At 38.6% G+C, this 16403-nt stretch overlaps 1 protein-coding gene and 1 long non-coding RNA gene across 2 annotated transcripts in view; one reads left to right on the top strand and one right to left on the bottom strand.

The window, feature by feature from the left end:
• The window catches only part of dchs2 (dachsous cadherin-related 2), a 30996-nt gene that overhangs the window by 8061 nt on the left and 6532 nt on the right, over positions 1-16403 (bottom strand). Inside the window, exons 5-16 of the mRNA XM_041983005.1 lie at positions 13764-14792; positions 13501-13688; positions 13145-13244; positions 12745-12914; positions 11599-12442; positions 10689-10928; positions 7817-7951; positions 4853-5062; positions 3654-4514; positions 3458-3571; positions 1825-2036; positions 1582-1733 (exon numbers count right to left, since the gene is read on the bottom strand). Of these exons, the coding sequence (XP_041838939.1) occupies positions 1582-1733; positions 1825-2036; positions 3458-3571; positions 3654-4514; positions 4853-5062; positions 7817-7951; positions 10689-10928; positions 11599-12442; positions 12745-12914; positions 13145-13244; positions 13501-13688; positions 13764-14792 (4255 nt within the window). The remainder of the gene's footprint in view (positions 1-1581; positions 1734-1824; positions 2037-3457; positions 3572-3653; positions 4515-4852; positions 5063-7816; positions 7952-10688; positions 10929-11598; positions 12443-12744; positions 12915-13144; positions 13245-13500; positions 13689-13763; positions 14793-16403) is intronic.
• Positions 304-10839, top strand: LOC121638300. Its single transcript, XR_006010006.1, has 3 exons — positions 304-960; positions 7854-7977; positions 10766-10839. It is a non-coding gene; the product is annotated as an uncharacterized LOC121638300 (long non-coding RNA).

The raw sequence follows: 16403 nt of genomic DNA, 5'->3' as shown, positions 1-16403 counted from the left end.
TAAAACACATGGAATTATTTACATTTGCTTTGTTCTAACAAACCAAATTACTCATTTTAAATTGATGAGGAAAATACTAATATTCAAAAGAAGTGGTGTGTAACTGTGATTTAGTCAGACGGTGCAACCTTGACTATCATAACTATGTTCTGTTACATCTACATATATATGAAACTAATGTTGACTTTAAAAGGTTTTCCTGAATCAAATCGAATTATATTGTTCAGAGTTTGTAAATATGTATATAAGAATGTTTTGTGATCAAATGGGTTATTTACAGAGGGATGTGGTTCCTTCTGGACAAGCTAACAAGCCAAGACAGGGCAAGCTGTGCTCACTCATACACACACCTACAGCCCATTTAGAATCACTGATTGACAATGTGCAGGTTTTTGGGGTGTGGATGGAAGCCAGAGCACTCACAGAAAGGTCAAAGTCGGCCTCTTGCTTAGTCAGGTGGTTCACTGAGGGAAAAGTCTGGCAATTGAAATTATAATTTCTTTAATTTCACTTCACTAATTTACAACAGAAAACAGTCATGATTTTGTGCCAAGTTGAGCCCAGCTCATTGCACAACAAAGTTGACAAACCCTTTGACCTCTTCAACAAACTATGTAGTCCAGAGCAATAAGAGGACCACAAAATGAAATCCTTTTCACATGTCTGCACAATGCCACGGCTGACTGAACTCCAGCCCATCAGAGAGACTGGTTTTCTGAAGGATGGTCTAAACAGAAGGAAGCAACCAGGCAAGCTAATGTAATTTATTTCAGCACTGTGCATTAGCAGATAATATGTAGCACTACAAAGAATGTTGAATGTTAACTAAAGTTAAGTCTTTCTGCCTTTCGGGAGCAGATAATTAATCTTATCCACCAGAAAAACGTAGTTCAGGCAGCATCTGCTAATGCTGTGGTGGCACAACAATCCTGTTACTTTAGAAAAGGTGAGAAACCTCAGGTGAGGTTAATAACCATACCAGTGTTGTCATGTTATTTTTATTTTCTGAATGTCAGCTTCTTAAATTTGTTTTTTATAAAAATTTTATTGAATTAAATCTTGGCCCTGTGATTGGCGACCTGTCCAGGGTGTACCCTGCCTCTCGCCTGTTAATTGCTGGGATAGGTTGCAGCTTCCCCTGATTCTTAACTGCATTAAGCAGTACAGAAAATGAATGAATGATTGAATTAAATCTGTTATGAAAATCATGACAACAACATTGTCTTTCTAATTCTGTTGTACAGTATGCTAAAGTTGAATGTATCATAGGAATCTGAGTCAGTTTGCAAGAAATATGCAAGTGCTACCATTTAAAATGCAGGTAAGAGATGGTCATCTAATGAAACATTAGCATTCTTATGATTACACAGCAGGATTTGTCTTCTTTAATTTAATTAAGGAAAGCTTGTGACTTTTTCCAGAGGAAACTAAAAAAAAAAAAAAAAAAAAGTCAAAGATTCCTAATTTATTGTGACAAAACGGTTGTTATTATAATGTTCTTCATCCAAAATCTTCAACATTGGAATATTGCTGCATACAGTGAAAGTTATTTAATAAAATCGTAATGCAAGTTGAGCTTACTTGTATGAGGGAGTGATCTCACGGTCCAGTAACACATTGGTGGCGAGGATGCCTCGTGCAGAGTCCAAAATGAATGCTTCATTATGGTTACCAGACAGGATGGAGTATTGAATGAGCCCATTAAGGCCACTGTCAGCATCAGAGGCAAATACCTGCTCAAAATATAGGAAAAGTCAGTATTGGTGGGATCAGTCACTTGCTTGGTGTTTTATGTCAAATAGAGTTCAAATATTGTGCATGTACCTGCATGACATAAGTGTTGTGCACTTGGCCCTCCCAAACAGATGTTCTGTAGCTGCTTTGTTCAAACAGTGGTGCATTATCATTGATGTCCAGCAGAGTGATGGAGACCCTGCAGTAAGCTGTCTGCAGCTCACTGTCAGCCAGCACCACCAGCTTGATCTGAGGACTCACCTCAAAGTCCAAAGAGTTATCTTTCTGGACTCGGATCTCACCTAAATCAGAAGGAAGCATGACAATAAAACACAAAGCTTCTCCCAAAACATTTAAAGGAAAGTTTTGCTTATTTTTATTTATTTACTTACTCCTTTTAATCAAAACAGAAGCAGAAATTAATGTAAGTATATTTGAATACTTCCAATATGACTAAAAACATTATTTGCATTTCTCATAAACCAATATTTTCTTTCCAAATAAATTTAGAAACATATCAAATGTTGTAGGTGACACATTACACTATTTAATAAAAAATATGTGCTCTTCTTTAACTTGATGGCAGCAACACATCTCAAAGCAGCTGAGATAGAGCAACAAAAGGCTGGAAAAGTAAGTCTTATTAAAAAAAACAAAACAAAAAAACAAAAAAAAAAGCATGTAGACAAACATACGGTCCCATCTTTTTCAGAGAAAACTTTGCACATTTCAGCAAGACAATGCTAAACTGCAAACTGCATCTATGACAACAGCATGGATGTGTAATAGAAGAGTCCAGGTGCTGGACTGGCCTGACAGCAGCTCAGATCTCCAACCAACTGAAAACATTTGGTGGAAAAACAGGAATAATGAAATGTGATAAAGATTAACTGTACAATAAAGAAGAACCAGACCTGTTAAGCTACTAGAACACTATATAAAAAATGGGCCAACATTTCTCTTCTCTTCTTTATATATTGTTGTAAAAAGAAGGGGAATGCTACACAAACAATGGTAAACATGGTCCTGTCCCAGCTTTTATGTGGTCGAATTGTTGCCAATTACAAGATGGATGTATATATATTAATGAAATAAAAAAAAAATCAATCAGTCTCAGCTTTTCATATTTTCTATGTTCTGTTCTGAATAAAATATTGTTTTATGAGACTTTCTAATTATTTTCAATTACACTGGAAGTGTTTTTTTTTAAAATACTTCACTGTGGCCAAAAGCTTTTCTGCTGAGCTCATGGAATTTGCGATTTTGACAAGTTATGGACAAGTGAAGGGAAGCAGTGGAAAAAAATGACATAGCTTTTGATCAGTTACAAACATGTTGACACAAGTGTGTTCAGTCCACATCAACTGTGTCTGCATACTTTCCTTCTGTAACTGTACAGGAGTTTGGGGTTAAAAATGGTAAAAATCAAACAGATAAAATCATAAAAAATATGTGTACCAAAGTCAGATTAACTTAATTAGGTGAAAAGGCATTTTGATGAATGTCTTACTGTTAAAAAATTGTTTTCTGGAAGTCATTTTGGAAAATAAAATAGATGAGTAAAAGAATTATTTGTTATCAGCATGACTTAAATAATGATTTTCTTCAAATACATAACAGAAACACCTTCTAATAATCCTAATCAGGGAACTCGAAAAACCTCTAATATATGAATAAGAAAAGAAAAATAAAACATTTGTGAGCAGAAAGTTATGTTTACTACCTGTGTGATGGTTAATGGAGAAAATGTGATCCTCGTCTCCACTAAATATGTTGTATGTGATTCTTTGGGTGCTGATGTCTTGGTCAGTGGCATCCACTTTTGCAATCAAAGTGCCTTAAAAAAGAAAAAGTGAAAAGATTGCTGAGGTTTGCAATGGGATCAGTGCAAAGAGCAGAGAAAGGTGGAAAAAACATACCAGCTCTACTGTTCTCCTTGACAGTAGCATTGTACACTTTGCTGGTCAACTGAAGTCCTTCATTTTCTCCTTTTAGATGGATAAAAATCAGGCAGGTGGTGGTCAAAGCAGGATGTCCTCTGTCAGAAACTACAACCTGCAACTTCCTGCCGGAGAAACCTGCCCTCACTCGTCTTCTCAGTGAAATCTCGCCTGTCTCAGTGTTGATGTCAAACAGATTTTCCTCGTCAGATAACATGAACTGTATAGTTCCGTTCTCACCCCGGTCGCCATCTGTTGCCACCACCGTAGTAACTATCTGGTTTGGTGGAGTCTTCATGGAAACCCATGCGTTAATGGGAGTCTGATCGCAGACTGGCATGTTGTCGTTCACATCCTCCACCTGAACAGTCACTGATGCCACAGAGGTCAGTGGTCCCTGAGTGCAGCCGTCAGTGGCCATAGCTCTGAGGGTGTACTGAGCCCGGCTTTCTCTGTCCAGAGTCCTGGTGGTGCGTATCACTCCAGTGAAGGCGTCAATCGAAAACGCCCCTTGGCTGTTGTCCTCAGTCAGGGAGTAGGCCACATCCCCATTAAGCCCCTCATCAGGATCGAAAGCCCTAACACGCAGGACCTCAGCTCCAGCTGGTAGGCCCTCACTGACAGAGGCGTGATAGCTCTTACTGCTAAAGGAGGGGATGTTATCATTCTGGTCCAGTAGCATCAGCTGCAGCTGGGTGATGGAGCTGAGTGGGATGGGACCATGATCCAATGCCTGTATGGTGAGACTGTAATTTTGTGTATCCTCCCGGTCGAGGACCTGCATGGTACTGACAGCACCAGTGTGACTGTTGATGGTGAATCGACCTCTGTAGTTCTCACCTAGAGATGATGGACAGGGATTAAAGGAATTGTTCTGCTTGTTTGAAGTCTTTTTTTCCATTATTTTAACCAGTAATGATGAAAATCTCTAATAAGTGGAAACATGGTGACCGAGTTTGTGGTCAGTCCAACCCATGCAGAGGATTAGATGCACTCTGAACATTTCAAAATAAGCCAATAGACACTAGCACATACATTCATTTGGGGTCTGCATTGATCCAGGAAGTAAGTTTATATGATGAGGTGTTGACAAACATCAACAAAATAAATAAAATCAAGACCTAAAAACAAAATCAAAGTTGCTACTTGAGAAATGCAGCAGCATGAGACCTTATTACCTAATATTGAGTATTTTATGGTGCCATTTTCTCCATGGTCTGGGTCGGAAGCCTGAGCAGTGTGGATGACCCCAGGTGGAAGATTTTCTGGCAAGTTGATCTGGGAGAGTGACTGCATGAATACTGGAGGGTTGTCGTTGTCGTCCAACACAGAGCACAACACTGTGGCTGTGGCCGAAAGAGGCCGAGAGCCGCTGTCGCGTGCCTGGACTGCACAAAAGAACCAAAGATTATCTCACATCTTCAAAACAATGTGCATTATATATTATTTTAAATTTGTAAATCATTTGGAAAATATAATCATATTTTCTGATGTTTGTTGCTATTGGTAACCACAGCTTTTTTTTAAGTCATTTTTGTGTTTTTTTTTCCTGTGGCATTTTGTCTTTAACAGAATATTATCATAATATGAGCAGTCTTATATCTTACTTTAGACTAATTTAATTGATAATTACACAAGATTAACATCTACAGAAATCTTTGGGTAAATCCATATATAAAGTTTCAGTCTTGACCAAAGTAGAGAACCAGCTGACAAACAGAAAGGAATGTAAACAGACAGTTTCACTCAGTGTCAGCGTCAAAACACACCATTCAGGCAATTACTGGCTCCGTCTCTGCTGACCAATATTGGGGCTATTAGATCTTTAATGGCAACAAAAACAGCAACAAAAACTCTCCTGACTGTAAAAAGAAATAAATGTTCAGCCAGCATAAAACACGCGGAGACAGTTTTTGATACATGTTGAAAATAATTCTGTATTTTATTTCATTCCAAATTTATTTGCCGCCAGAGAAAATTGTCTCCACATATTTTGGTTTTTCCCAAGAAGCCTTGTATGATTTTGGCATGACTTCAAGCTTTCCTGTCGTTAGATTTTATTACTGGGTTTAACCGTTCGTCATACTGGTGACTGTACAAATATTGTGATAGAACATCTGAAAGCCTTTATAATCACTAACCTCTGCTGGATAGGCTGAATGTAATTATTGTGTGTACCCACGTGAGGGTGAAAGAAAACATCCCAAAAGGCCGAAGGTGCTGCAGTGCAGTTGGTATGGCCTGGATACACAGCTCAGTGCTTTAAAAGTTTCCTCAACATAAATCAAACAGCTGAATAATGTCCTCGTGAAGAAGGCAGACGTAAATTTCTTTCTGACTTTGGCTGTGAAGCACTCAAAGAGAGTGGTTTGAGAATGTGAAGCAGACATTAAACAAAATATGGTTGTTGTAAGTCCCACAGGACTTCCTGATCACAACCATTGATGTTCAAATGAGCCTGACTTTAGCAGTAACTAGTGATCACAGAACTAGCTTCTACCCTGAAAGCTGAACTCATTTTTGATGCAGCACCATTAAAACAAAATTCTGTTCACAATGAAATGCAAAATAAAACCAGAACAACGCAAGTTCCACAGTTAAAGCTAAATATACACAATACAAATGTGCAAACAAATGCATCCTTGCCTCACTGTTGTCCATCCCCCTTATCTTGACAATCCAAAGATGTTCTGTCACAAATGACCTCTGATATTATTTAGTTGAAACGTGTTAGAATTGCCTCCAGCTCAGCAAAGATAAAAACGAAATCATTGTCTTTGAAAAACAAAGATGAGTGTTTAAATTAGCAGAGCAAGTCAGAAGTCTTGGTGTCATTGTGGACTCTTGAGTTAAATTTTTAACAGCCACATGGAAGCAATAACCAAATGAGCCCTTTACCACCTGAAAAATATATCCAGATTAAGCGGACTGATAGCTCAACATGATTTAGAAAAACTTGTTCATGCATGTGTTTTCAGTAGGCTTTACTACTGCAATGGAGGTTTTGTGGGGCTGTCTAAAAAATCTCTTACACAACTGCAACTAATCCAGAATTTTGCTGCTCGTGTCCAAAAAAAAAAAAAATCACCCTGGTTCTCAGATCTTTACACTGGCTTTGTGTGCGCCAACGAATTTATTTGAAAATTTTGCTGCTGGTGTACGAGGCACTGAATGGGTCTGGTCCAAAACACATATCTGATCTACTGACACCATATCAGCCACCGAGATCATCTGGATCAAGTTTGCTTTCCATCCTGAGAGTTAAAACTAAACAAGGAGAATCTGCGTTTAGTTCTTTTTACTTATATCTGGAACAAATCACCAATAAACCTGAAGCTTGAAACTATTATTTGCCATTGCTTTTAATTGAGGTAGAGTGTTTTTTTTTTATATATATTTGCTTTTATATGTACATTGACGGTGATGATGATGATGATGATGATAATAATTCCCACTGATGTCTGTTTGTTATCACATGTACCTCACATGTATTCCATTGTCTGTTCCTCTCTGTTTAGTTTAGCTGGTTTTGTTTCTATTACATTTTAAATATTTTATTTCTTTAAGTTTTCTTAAATTCTTTTAAAAAAATGTTTCTTTTGCTGTAATGCTTTTAATATAATGCCAAATGTAATGCCAAAAGTAGCTATACATGTAAGTCCAGACATGTCCAAATCCCAATAACAAGATTAGCAGTGGTAGTGTTTTGCTGACATCTTCTGTCACCATGTCAGCAGAGGAGAGACTGGCATAAATACAGGGAAACCAAAAAGATAGCAGCACACAATCTGACATAGTGGGTCAAAAGTTTTCAAGAATATTTGTTTTCAGGGGCCAAGAACTGTGTTTGTATATGTATTATAGGCAGAAAACAAATATTTGAGTTGATCAAAACGGTCATGTCTGTTTGTATAGATCCTGACAATACAATGTACTGTGCTCATTAGTTACAGTAAAGATGTGTGATAAATTACTCAGCCATTGGAGCCAATTACTCAAGTTTATTTAGCCAAAGCCTGATCCAATGCAGCTATTTAGGATTTATAATTTAATGGTCCTATTTGTTTGTTATGTGAGTGATACCTATCACATAACTGGGGGGTGGTTGTTTGTGCAACGGGGTGTTTGGTCAGGTGAACTACCTCTGAGTGTAAATTGTTGCTCCTGTTCTCTGTCCAGGTGGGAGGCAGTGGTAATCAGACCAGTGTATGGGTTGATGCTGAAGAGCTCATAACCGGGGCCCGGCAGGAGACTGTACCACACCACAGCATTCTCCTCTGGGGGATTGACACAAGAAGTTGATGTAAACAGACACTTCTAATTTAAGGTTGTATTTATAGTTATTGCTGAATGAATGGTAAACAGTTGATAAAGCTTAATAGAGACAACAGTCAGCGATTTCAGATATAATTTACAAATACAAAACAGACTTGATCTATTGATAAGATGCCTGGAAAATCTTTTAGGAGCTAAAACAAAAATCTACTCATTAAATGATCTCATCAGCATTAATACTAATTTAATGAAAACTATGTCAGTCAATACATTCAGAATCATACAGGTGAGAAATACTCCATTAGACTATTGTTGTCTTAATGTTCAGTTTGTTGGCGTTTCAGCTTAACATCTCAGTGACTTTATGTGAAGCTGCCTCTGTTTCACTGAGTCCTTATCTGAATGCCTAATTCAATTCAGGACCAAGAAAAAACATCACAAGATGTCATGTGATGCCTTTATAACTGTCGGAGCAGCAAAAACCTAATCTGGCTCGCTAACAAGTCCCATGGTTTTTCTGTTGCGAGCCACACATTCACCAAATTACGTCAGCTCACCTCAGTGTTACCACACACTGGTAAGAGTCTACAGATGCATGTTTTAAATAATTTCAGATGTCTGTAGAGACTGCTCAGAGAGCAAGGGAGCTAGTATGGCTTCCCTCTAATTACCAGCAGCACTGGACAGTAAATGGTTGCAGAGTTGCAATATCTCTCAGTGTTTAATTTGCAGAAACAAATAGATTTGGGGGTGCAAAATGATTAAATATATATCTGCATCCTGTTCTCATTAACATATCTTCACTGCCAAAAATGCTTAAAAATGTTACCTAAATCCATCATGATTCTTTTTTTAAAGCTAGACTGACTTAAAGGGAGGGTGTCTGAAGCAGTCTAAAAAAAAGGCAAGCTTTAATAACTTACACAACTAATTCTTTGCACTTCTAAAGACACTCAAACAATTGTGAGCTTATAATTCAACCATGCACATGATAAATCTGAAGTGATCAAGTTTTACAATCAAACTAATTCACAAATCATAAGTCTGTCAGCTACTATTCTTAAGATAAAAATCCTGCAAACATGAGTGTTATCCAAGAAAATCCAGAATGTGCCCAGTCACACAAAGGTTAGCTGTCATTTTCACTGACATTGCACATCTACTTTGACTGACTCCAGCACATGGAAACTGGATCCAGAGATCATCACAGACACAAAACAATGGTCATCTTTAGCAAGAGTTCATGGAAAAAAAAAGCAGTACAAATGATAATCAAATAAGACTGGAGCTAAGCTGCAAGCCGAGGTGATCTGAGGAGGCAGATGAAAACATGAAGCCTATTGGCACAGATGGCTTGGATTATGGCAATCATCACGAGAGAGGACCTTTCACATCTCCCATAGGAGCTGTGTGCTTGCTGTTCTTGGACAATTCTCACTCCCAAGAATGTTAGTTCACGCCAAACCCCCTCCTGTGCAGATCCTTCTACTGCACACCCTCCAACTCCAGGATTTAAAAAGACCCCAACTGTCAATGTGACAAGACGAAACAGGATTTTGTTGGCAGTGTGTTAAAATAAACAGGACTGATGTGTTGATTTGTAAAGGGTCAGAGAGTTAGATAGAGAGGGTTGTTCAATAAGCAGAGAATATGAAAGCAACTGAACAACATGCAAGGAAAGGAACAAAGGCTGATTTCAATTAAACTGCTACTGGAGTAAAAAGAAAAAAAAAGAAAGATAACCTAGATTCTGGGTAGCCCTGTTTAACAACCAAAACATCACTGGAGTTCAACTACATTTCATCATCTTGTGCTATGCTTTAAATATAACACAAATGAACCGAAAATAGAGTCTGCTTCTTTGCCTTTATAGACTTCAATTTTGGAGCTCTTTCTGGTTTTATGTCATTTTTGTGAGTCTCGTGTGTTTTTATGTATCTGGATATACGGCTTTGTGCTGTTAGGCTTCAGAACAACATGCCACTGCTGCCATCTAGGCATCTTTGAGGCATACTGCTCTCTCCACCTCAAAGGGAAGACTCTTTAGGCTAAATGTCAGCCTTATTAGATAATAAAAATGCAGGTATAATAATTCCAAATGGAGTTATTTTTAATTATAGAGGTAAACAAATCCTATTTATAAAGCAATATATTTATTTAGGAAAGCTTCACAGCTTGTGCAACTAGCAAATCAGCAAGTAATCTGCATTACATTTAAGAGACAATATTTTTTTGGGATGGATAGATGGATATAGTAAAAAAGTTTAATCATCTTAACTAGACTGAGAAACTTTTTCTCAGGAGAACATTTGAGTTTTGTGTCCTGGAATTTTCTCTGACAAACTTGATTTGCAATGCTGATTACTGAGTATTGTTGACACTGAAATTCAGAAAGTTTGTTTAAGTGTTGTGGAATTTTCAAATAGAAAAGATAGCTATCTAATATACTGTAGTTCCAGATTCTCAGTTTTGATGATTTCCTTTTATGAATTGTCCTCTGAGAACTAAACTTCAAGTCATTAAGGGACAATCTGACAAAACAAATCTGGAAGATCATATTTGACCCCATGAAATAAACATCCAGTTTTTAATTAAAAAAAAAAGGTCTGCAGACCTTTTAAACTTCTAATGACTGACACCCATAAATAGGTGTGAACAATGGATGAATGCATAATTACAAAAATATAATCTTTTAACTATCAAAACACAGGATGCCATAGATGAGATAATAATCTTTACCTGAATCCATATCAGTGGCAGAAATCCTCAGCACAGGTTCACCCGGGTCTCTGTTCTCTGCCACACTGCTTTTGTAGATGGTCTGGCTGAAGACGGGTGCCTGATCGTTCACATCAACCACCTCCACTGTGAGGGTCTGGGTGGACGAGAGAGAGGGAAGGCCGTGGTCCACTGCACGGACGGTCAGATGGTGCCTACGCTGTGTCTCATAGTCCAAAGGTGTTGAGAGAAATAAGAGACCTACAGAAAAGAGAATAGTGTGAAATATGATAGCCAGAAACCAAATCTTCGAAGAAGAAGCTTTTTTGGTTCATGTCTTGTCTGTTCAATTTCTAGGTCATGGTTCTAGTCCATGTTTGAGGTTTGATTTCCTATGTTATTACCTCTTACTAACTTCATTATTCTGCCTTTAGATCGCCATGGTAAATGGTCTGTACTTATATATCTTTATATATATACTTATATATCTTATCTTTGTTGTAGTAGCCCTGTCTTCTTCGTCTACTTTTGTTCATCATTGAACATGTTACACCTACATTCTGCCTGTTTGGTCCACATTCAGGTCTCCTCCAATTACTCTGAAAAAAAACAAACAAACAAAAAAAAAAACAAAACAAAACAAAGACAAAACAAACAAACAAACAAAAAAAAACCCAAACCTTTCCCCGTGGAGTTTTCCTTCTCACTCTAAGTTCCCCTGTTTCTTTAGATATGAATTGTTTAATATTTGATTAATGCTTTATTATTTAAATAGTTTAAATTAAATTTCATTTGAGATTTTTTTTATTGTTTTTTGTTAAATTCCTGGTAAATGATTCCAAATGATTGATGATGATGGTAAATTTGAATCTGTTTTGGACAAAAAAAACAAACAAAAAAAAAAAAACATACAAACAAAAAAACACAATACCTGTATTCTCCTCCAGTGTGAAAAATCCCCTCCTGTTTCCCGCAATAATGGAGAAGACGACAATGCCATTTTCACCTTGATCCCCATCTATAGCCACAAAATGATGCAGTAGACTCCCCACCTCTGCATCCTCCATCACCTGAACTGTGTCCTCTGATACAAACACTGGCCTGTTATCATTCATATCAAGCAGGAAGAGCTGAGCCGTCACTGACGTCTCTTTACGCTCGTCCTTGCTCTCTGCCTGGTCTGTAGCGGTTACAGTGAAGGCAAAAGATGGGGTGCTCTCGCGGTCTAATGGTGCTGCAACAGTCAGAAACCCTGTATATGGGTTGATGTGAAAGGGAAATGGTGACTGCAACCCGCTGACTTCAGGGTCAAAGGTCAGAGAATAGTGAAGGGCACTGTTTGGAAACGTCCCATCAGCATCTCTGGCATGAAAAGCAAAGGCCAGTGATCCAACTGCGGCATCTTCTCTGAGACCAAACATCATCAGTTTATCAGGGAACCAGGGAGTGTGGTCGTTTACATCCTCCACCATCACGCTGACAGGCACAGACATGTTCACACCAGGAGTGGAACCCAAATCCTCAGCTCGAACCAAGAGGAAGTATTGCATGGCAGACTCATAGTCCAGTGGGTGGTTAATGTAGATGTCACCAGAGAAGCTGTCAATGCCAAAGTGAATGTTGCCATCACCCTCACAGATGGTGTAGTGAAATTTGCCTTTTTCTGAAACACTGGCAGAACCTATAATTGTTGCAGGCTCTGTATCTTCCCTCACTGAAAAACGTCTCAAAGTTTGACGTTCCGAGTTGCTGTATAGATCCTCTAATCCATAAACCTGCGGGGAAAACATCATATGGAGTCATATTCTTTGTTTTTGTGTCTAAACGTAAAGTCATAGCACCTTTTTCAAAGAAAGTGACAGATACAGGTTTCTGTTATTTTCCTACATGCATTTAGAAGCTTGCAACATAAATATATGGACATTATTTAATTCAGCTGTAAAGTGAAACACCTGTCCAAACCATATAAGACTGTTATGAACTTTAAAATACATAAATACAAACAGTACAATTCCTATAGCCATGTTATATTGTAAAATGCTGTTAATAATAGCATTCAGTGGAGCACAGAGTTTACCTGCACATGAACCACTGCAGTGTCCTCGTGAGGTGTAACTCCATTGTCCTTGGCAATTATTTTCAGCGTGTAGTTTGGTTCAGGATTTTGGGTGAAAAGCTGTGTTGTTCTGATCGCTCCGGTTTTACTGTCAATCTCAAAGTGCCCAAGATCCTCACCTTCTAAACCCACTGAGAAAGAGGTGCAAGGTGAGAAAAGGAGCTCATCTCATGATGCTAAATAAGCCTGCTGTATATTCCTAACTACATATCACAATTGAAGAGGGAGTGGTGGCCTAGTGGTTACAGAGGTGGGCTTGAGGTGGGCTTGGGACTCTAGTAAATCGAGAGATGGGTAAAATGCTGAGCCTAATATCCCAATCGGGATTATTAAAGTAGAAATGATTATTATTAAAGCTCACCTGTCATCAGTGAATGGATAACAGTTCCATTCTCTCCTGCATCCAAATCTTTGGCAAACATGTTTGTCACCAAGGATCCTGCAGGTTCACCAGCCCATACCTGCAATACAGGGAACGTACACAGTATGAACAAAGTACATACAGCATATAAATATCAGCTCACACACATTAAAAGATTATTGTGGATCATAAGATATTTTATAATCTGGGTCTGTGGTTAAAGAAGAATTGAATTATTTTAATTAAATTTAAAGTAACTTGACTACACTACATCAGTGAGCCTTGGTATTCTGCATTTGTATTGTGTGAATGTGAAATGTTTGACTAACAGACACCAAAAGGGAAGACACTCTTACTTGCACACTCAGTGCCTTGCTGGCAGGCAGGTGTGTAAACTGTGGAGAGTTGTCATTGATGTCAGCAACCAGGATGTGAACGGTGGCGGTGGCATTGAGGCGAGGGTGACCCTGATCTGTCACCATCACCTTGAGACTGTGCTGGCTATGCTGCTCCCGGTCCAATGCCACCCAGTTGATGATTTCACCTGTGAAGGTAGAGAGAAGGTGGTGAGAACTCACGGCTGCACAGTGAAATGTACAGTTACGGTAAATGTTTTTACCTGTTTTAGCATTGATGCGGAAGAATTTCCCATCTGAGAGCAGGATGTAGGACAGCTGGCTGTTTTTTCCAGAATCCTTATCAACGGCCCTGACTGTTCCCACAATGCCTTGTGGTGATGACCCCTCAGACACAGTGAAGTAGTACACCTCGCTGCTGAACACTGGAGAGTTGTCATTCACATCCAGCACAAGCACAATCACCGTGGCTGTTGCTGTGGTGTTTGCCAGTGAGGCCTCCTTGGATGTGGCCAACACTTGAAAACGATACCTTGATTCGGTCTCATAATCCAGATTATGGGAGAGATACAACCATCCGGTCTTTGAGTTAATGCGAAACGGAGCAGGAGGGAACCCAGTTTCTGCTTCTAAAGAGTAAGTCAGGCCCGAGTTTGACATGTGAACTCCACGGGTTCGGTGCGCCCTCACCTGAATGACTCGAGAGTCTTTCCGGTAGCCCTCGCCTATCTCCACCTGGTAGACCAGTGTCTCAAAGGTCAAGCTGTACTCTGCAGCAGTTTGGTCGATGTTAACTGTGAGAGTCAGCGTTGAACTCAGAGAGGGCTCCCCTTCATCTTTAGCTATAAGTTCCAGACTGTACTGCTGCCGGTGGCCCACCTGTAAACTTTGATTCAGCGTAACTGTTCCCAGGTTTTGGTCAATAACAAACAGTTGATTTCTGCTATTTTTCAGGTAGTACTGCACCCTCCCATTGACACCACTGTCATAGTCGTGTGCATGAGCAATGAACAACACTGTTCCCGGTATTGTATTTTGTGACACTGTGATGGTGTCACGATTTTTGGGAAAGACAGGGGCATTGTCATTTATATCAGCTATGGTGATGTTGACTTGAGTGGTGCTGTAGATCGGGGAGGTGTCGATGTAGGACTGAACAACCAGCAGAGCATACGGCTGAGACTCGTGGTCCAGAGGTTTGATGCTGCTGATCAGACCGGACTTGGGATGAATAGAGAACAAACTCTGAGGGTCTCCAGAAGAGATTCTGTAGGAAACAGATTCTGTGGAATCTGTGAAAATGAATACATGGTTATGAAAACAAGAAAGAATTCACATAAATGACTAATTTAAATGTACAATTTCAAACTTCTTGCAGAACTAAAAGTGCCAAAGTTTTCGGGTTTTTTTTTGCAATTTTTAACTTACAGATATATATCTCCTGCAGAAAACAATAACAAACAGTCTTCCAACAGTTAAGGTTAGTTGTTATGCTTCATAAGTCACCATACATTGTATATTGTATCAATTATTGGAGCACACAAAAGCTTGTGTTATATCCTGGGACATCTTCTACCTCACTCTTGACCTCCATGTTTAACCGGATCCCCCTGCTCTGACCCTGATTGGCATTGATGGGAACACAACACCAGGGTGCACATGCTAATTTTGAATGAGGCTGCTACACTTAGGGTTTCAAGAGTGGGCTCGGCTCACTTTTAATTTCCAGAAATACAAGTTTATCTACTGTAGAATCTCAAATGGAGGCCTAAAAATTAATAGCAACAATGGGCATATAAATAGTGAAGAAACTGATTTCATTGGCAGCTCAGTCTCTGTCCCACTGTGTATGGCTGATGTGCAGTTTAGTAAAAAATAAATAAATAAATAAATAAATAATAATAATTAAAGAAAACAGATAAACTAGCTTAATTACTATGTACTATTTTGGCACCATCTCCAATGCAGTTCTCTCTCACTCACACAAACATTAAGTAATTAAAGTAGAGGTCAGAAGATCTCATTAATCCCCTCCAAGTATTTGCTGCACTTCAACACCAACTACAAACCACTGAAACAAGCAAAGAGCTTAATGGTGCCAGAGCCCTGTTGTTTCCACTTTAAGCTGAGGAGTTAATCTGTTAATTGATTAGACAGCCTTAAATGACTGTCTAGTGTGAAAGAGTAAATCCTGAAAAACTGAGGAGCAGAAGACCATTTCACAGAGAGGAGGTTAGGCTGAACATTAGTAACATCTATAATATATATACTATCTAATATATAACTATATTTGTATACAAACATAGTGGATTAACTGACAAATAAAAAACAATAAAAAACAGTTGTATGAGTGTATATGAAAATGTATGAAACTGCAAAATTAAAACTCTTGACTGATACATTTACAGTATTTTGTACAACTGCCTTTGACCTTGTATTATCTATCATGTGCTCAAGTGGATAAGGAGGATTAAAGATTAAACTGTAGTCTTCCTCTCAGCTTCTCACCACTTGATGTCTGGAAGAAGATTTGAGCAACAACAGTGATCACCCAATTGTTTCTGTCACAAACATCTGTCAAATCTTGCCTTAATATTACTTAATACTCTTTAAATTAATTATCAATTTTTTAATTTTTTTTACAGTATTCTTAAAAAAATGCATACATACTTTAGTAACACTGAAGCTGGAGTGCAGGACCTTTACATGAATGAATTTGGGCTACATTGCAGCTCTTGCCAAATGAGTTGACAAAGTCAATTAAGCCTATCAGCACCAAGTAAATCTCTCTTTATTTAACAGAAAACCTGAGCTTTAAATCTGCTGTCTGTGGCCACATGTCCATGGTAGTGCAAAGCTGATAAGAGCAGCAGTCATGGTGACAGAATAGACAAAAACAACTA

Source organism: Melanotaenia boesemani, chromosome 4 (genome assembly GCF_017639745.1).
Source record: "Melanotaenia boesemani isolate fMelBoe1 chromosome 4, fMelBoe1.pri, whole genome shotgun sequence".
Classification (NCBI taxonomy): domain Eukaryota; kingdom Metazoa; phylum Chordata; class Actinopteri; order Atheriniformes; family Melanotaeniidae; genus Melanotaenia; species Melanotaenia boesemani.
The sequence above is the reverse complement of the archived record's forward strand: the minus strand, read 5'-3'. Positions and strand labels throughout refer to the sequence as shown.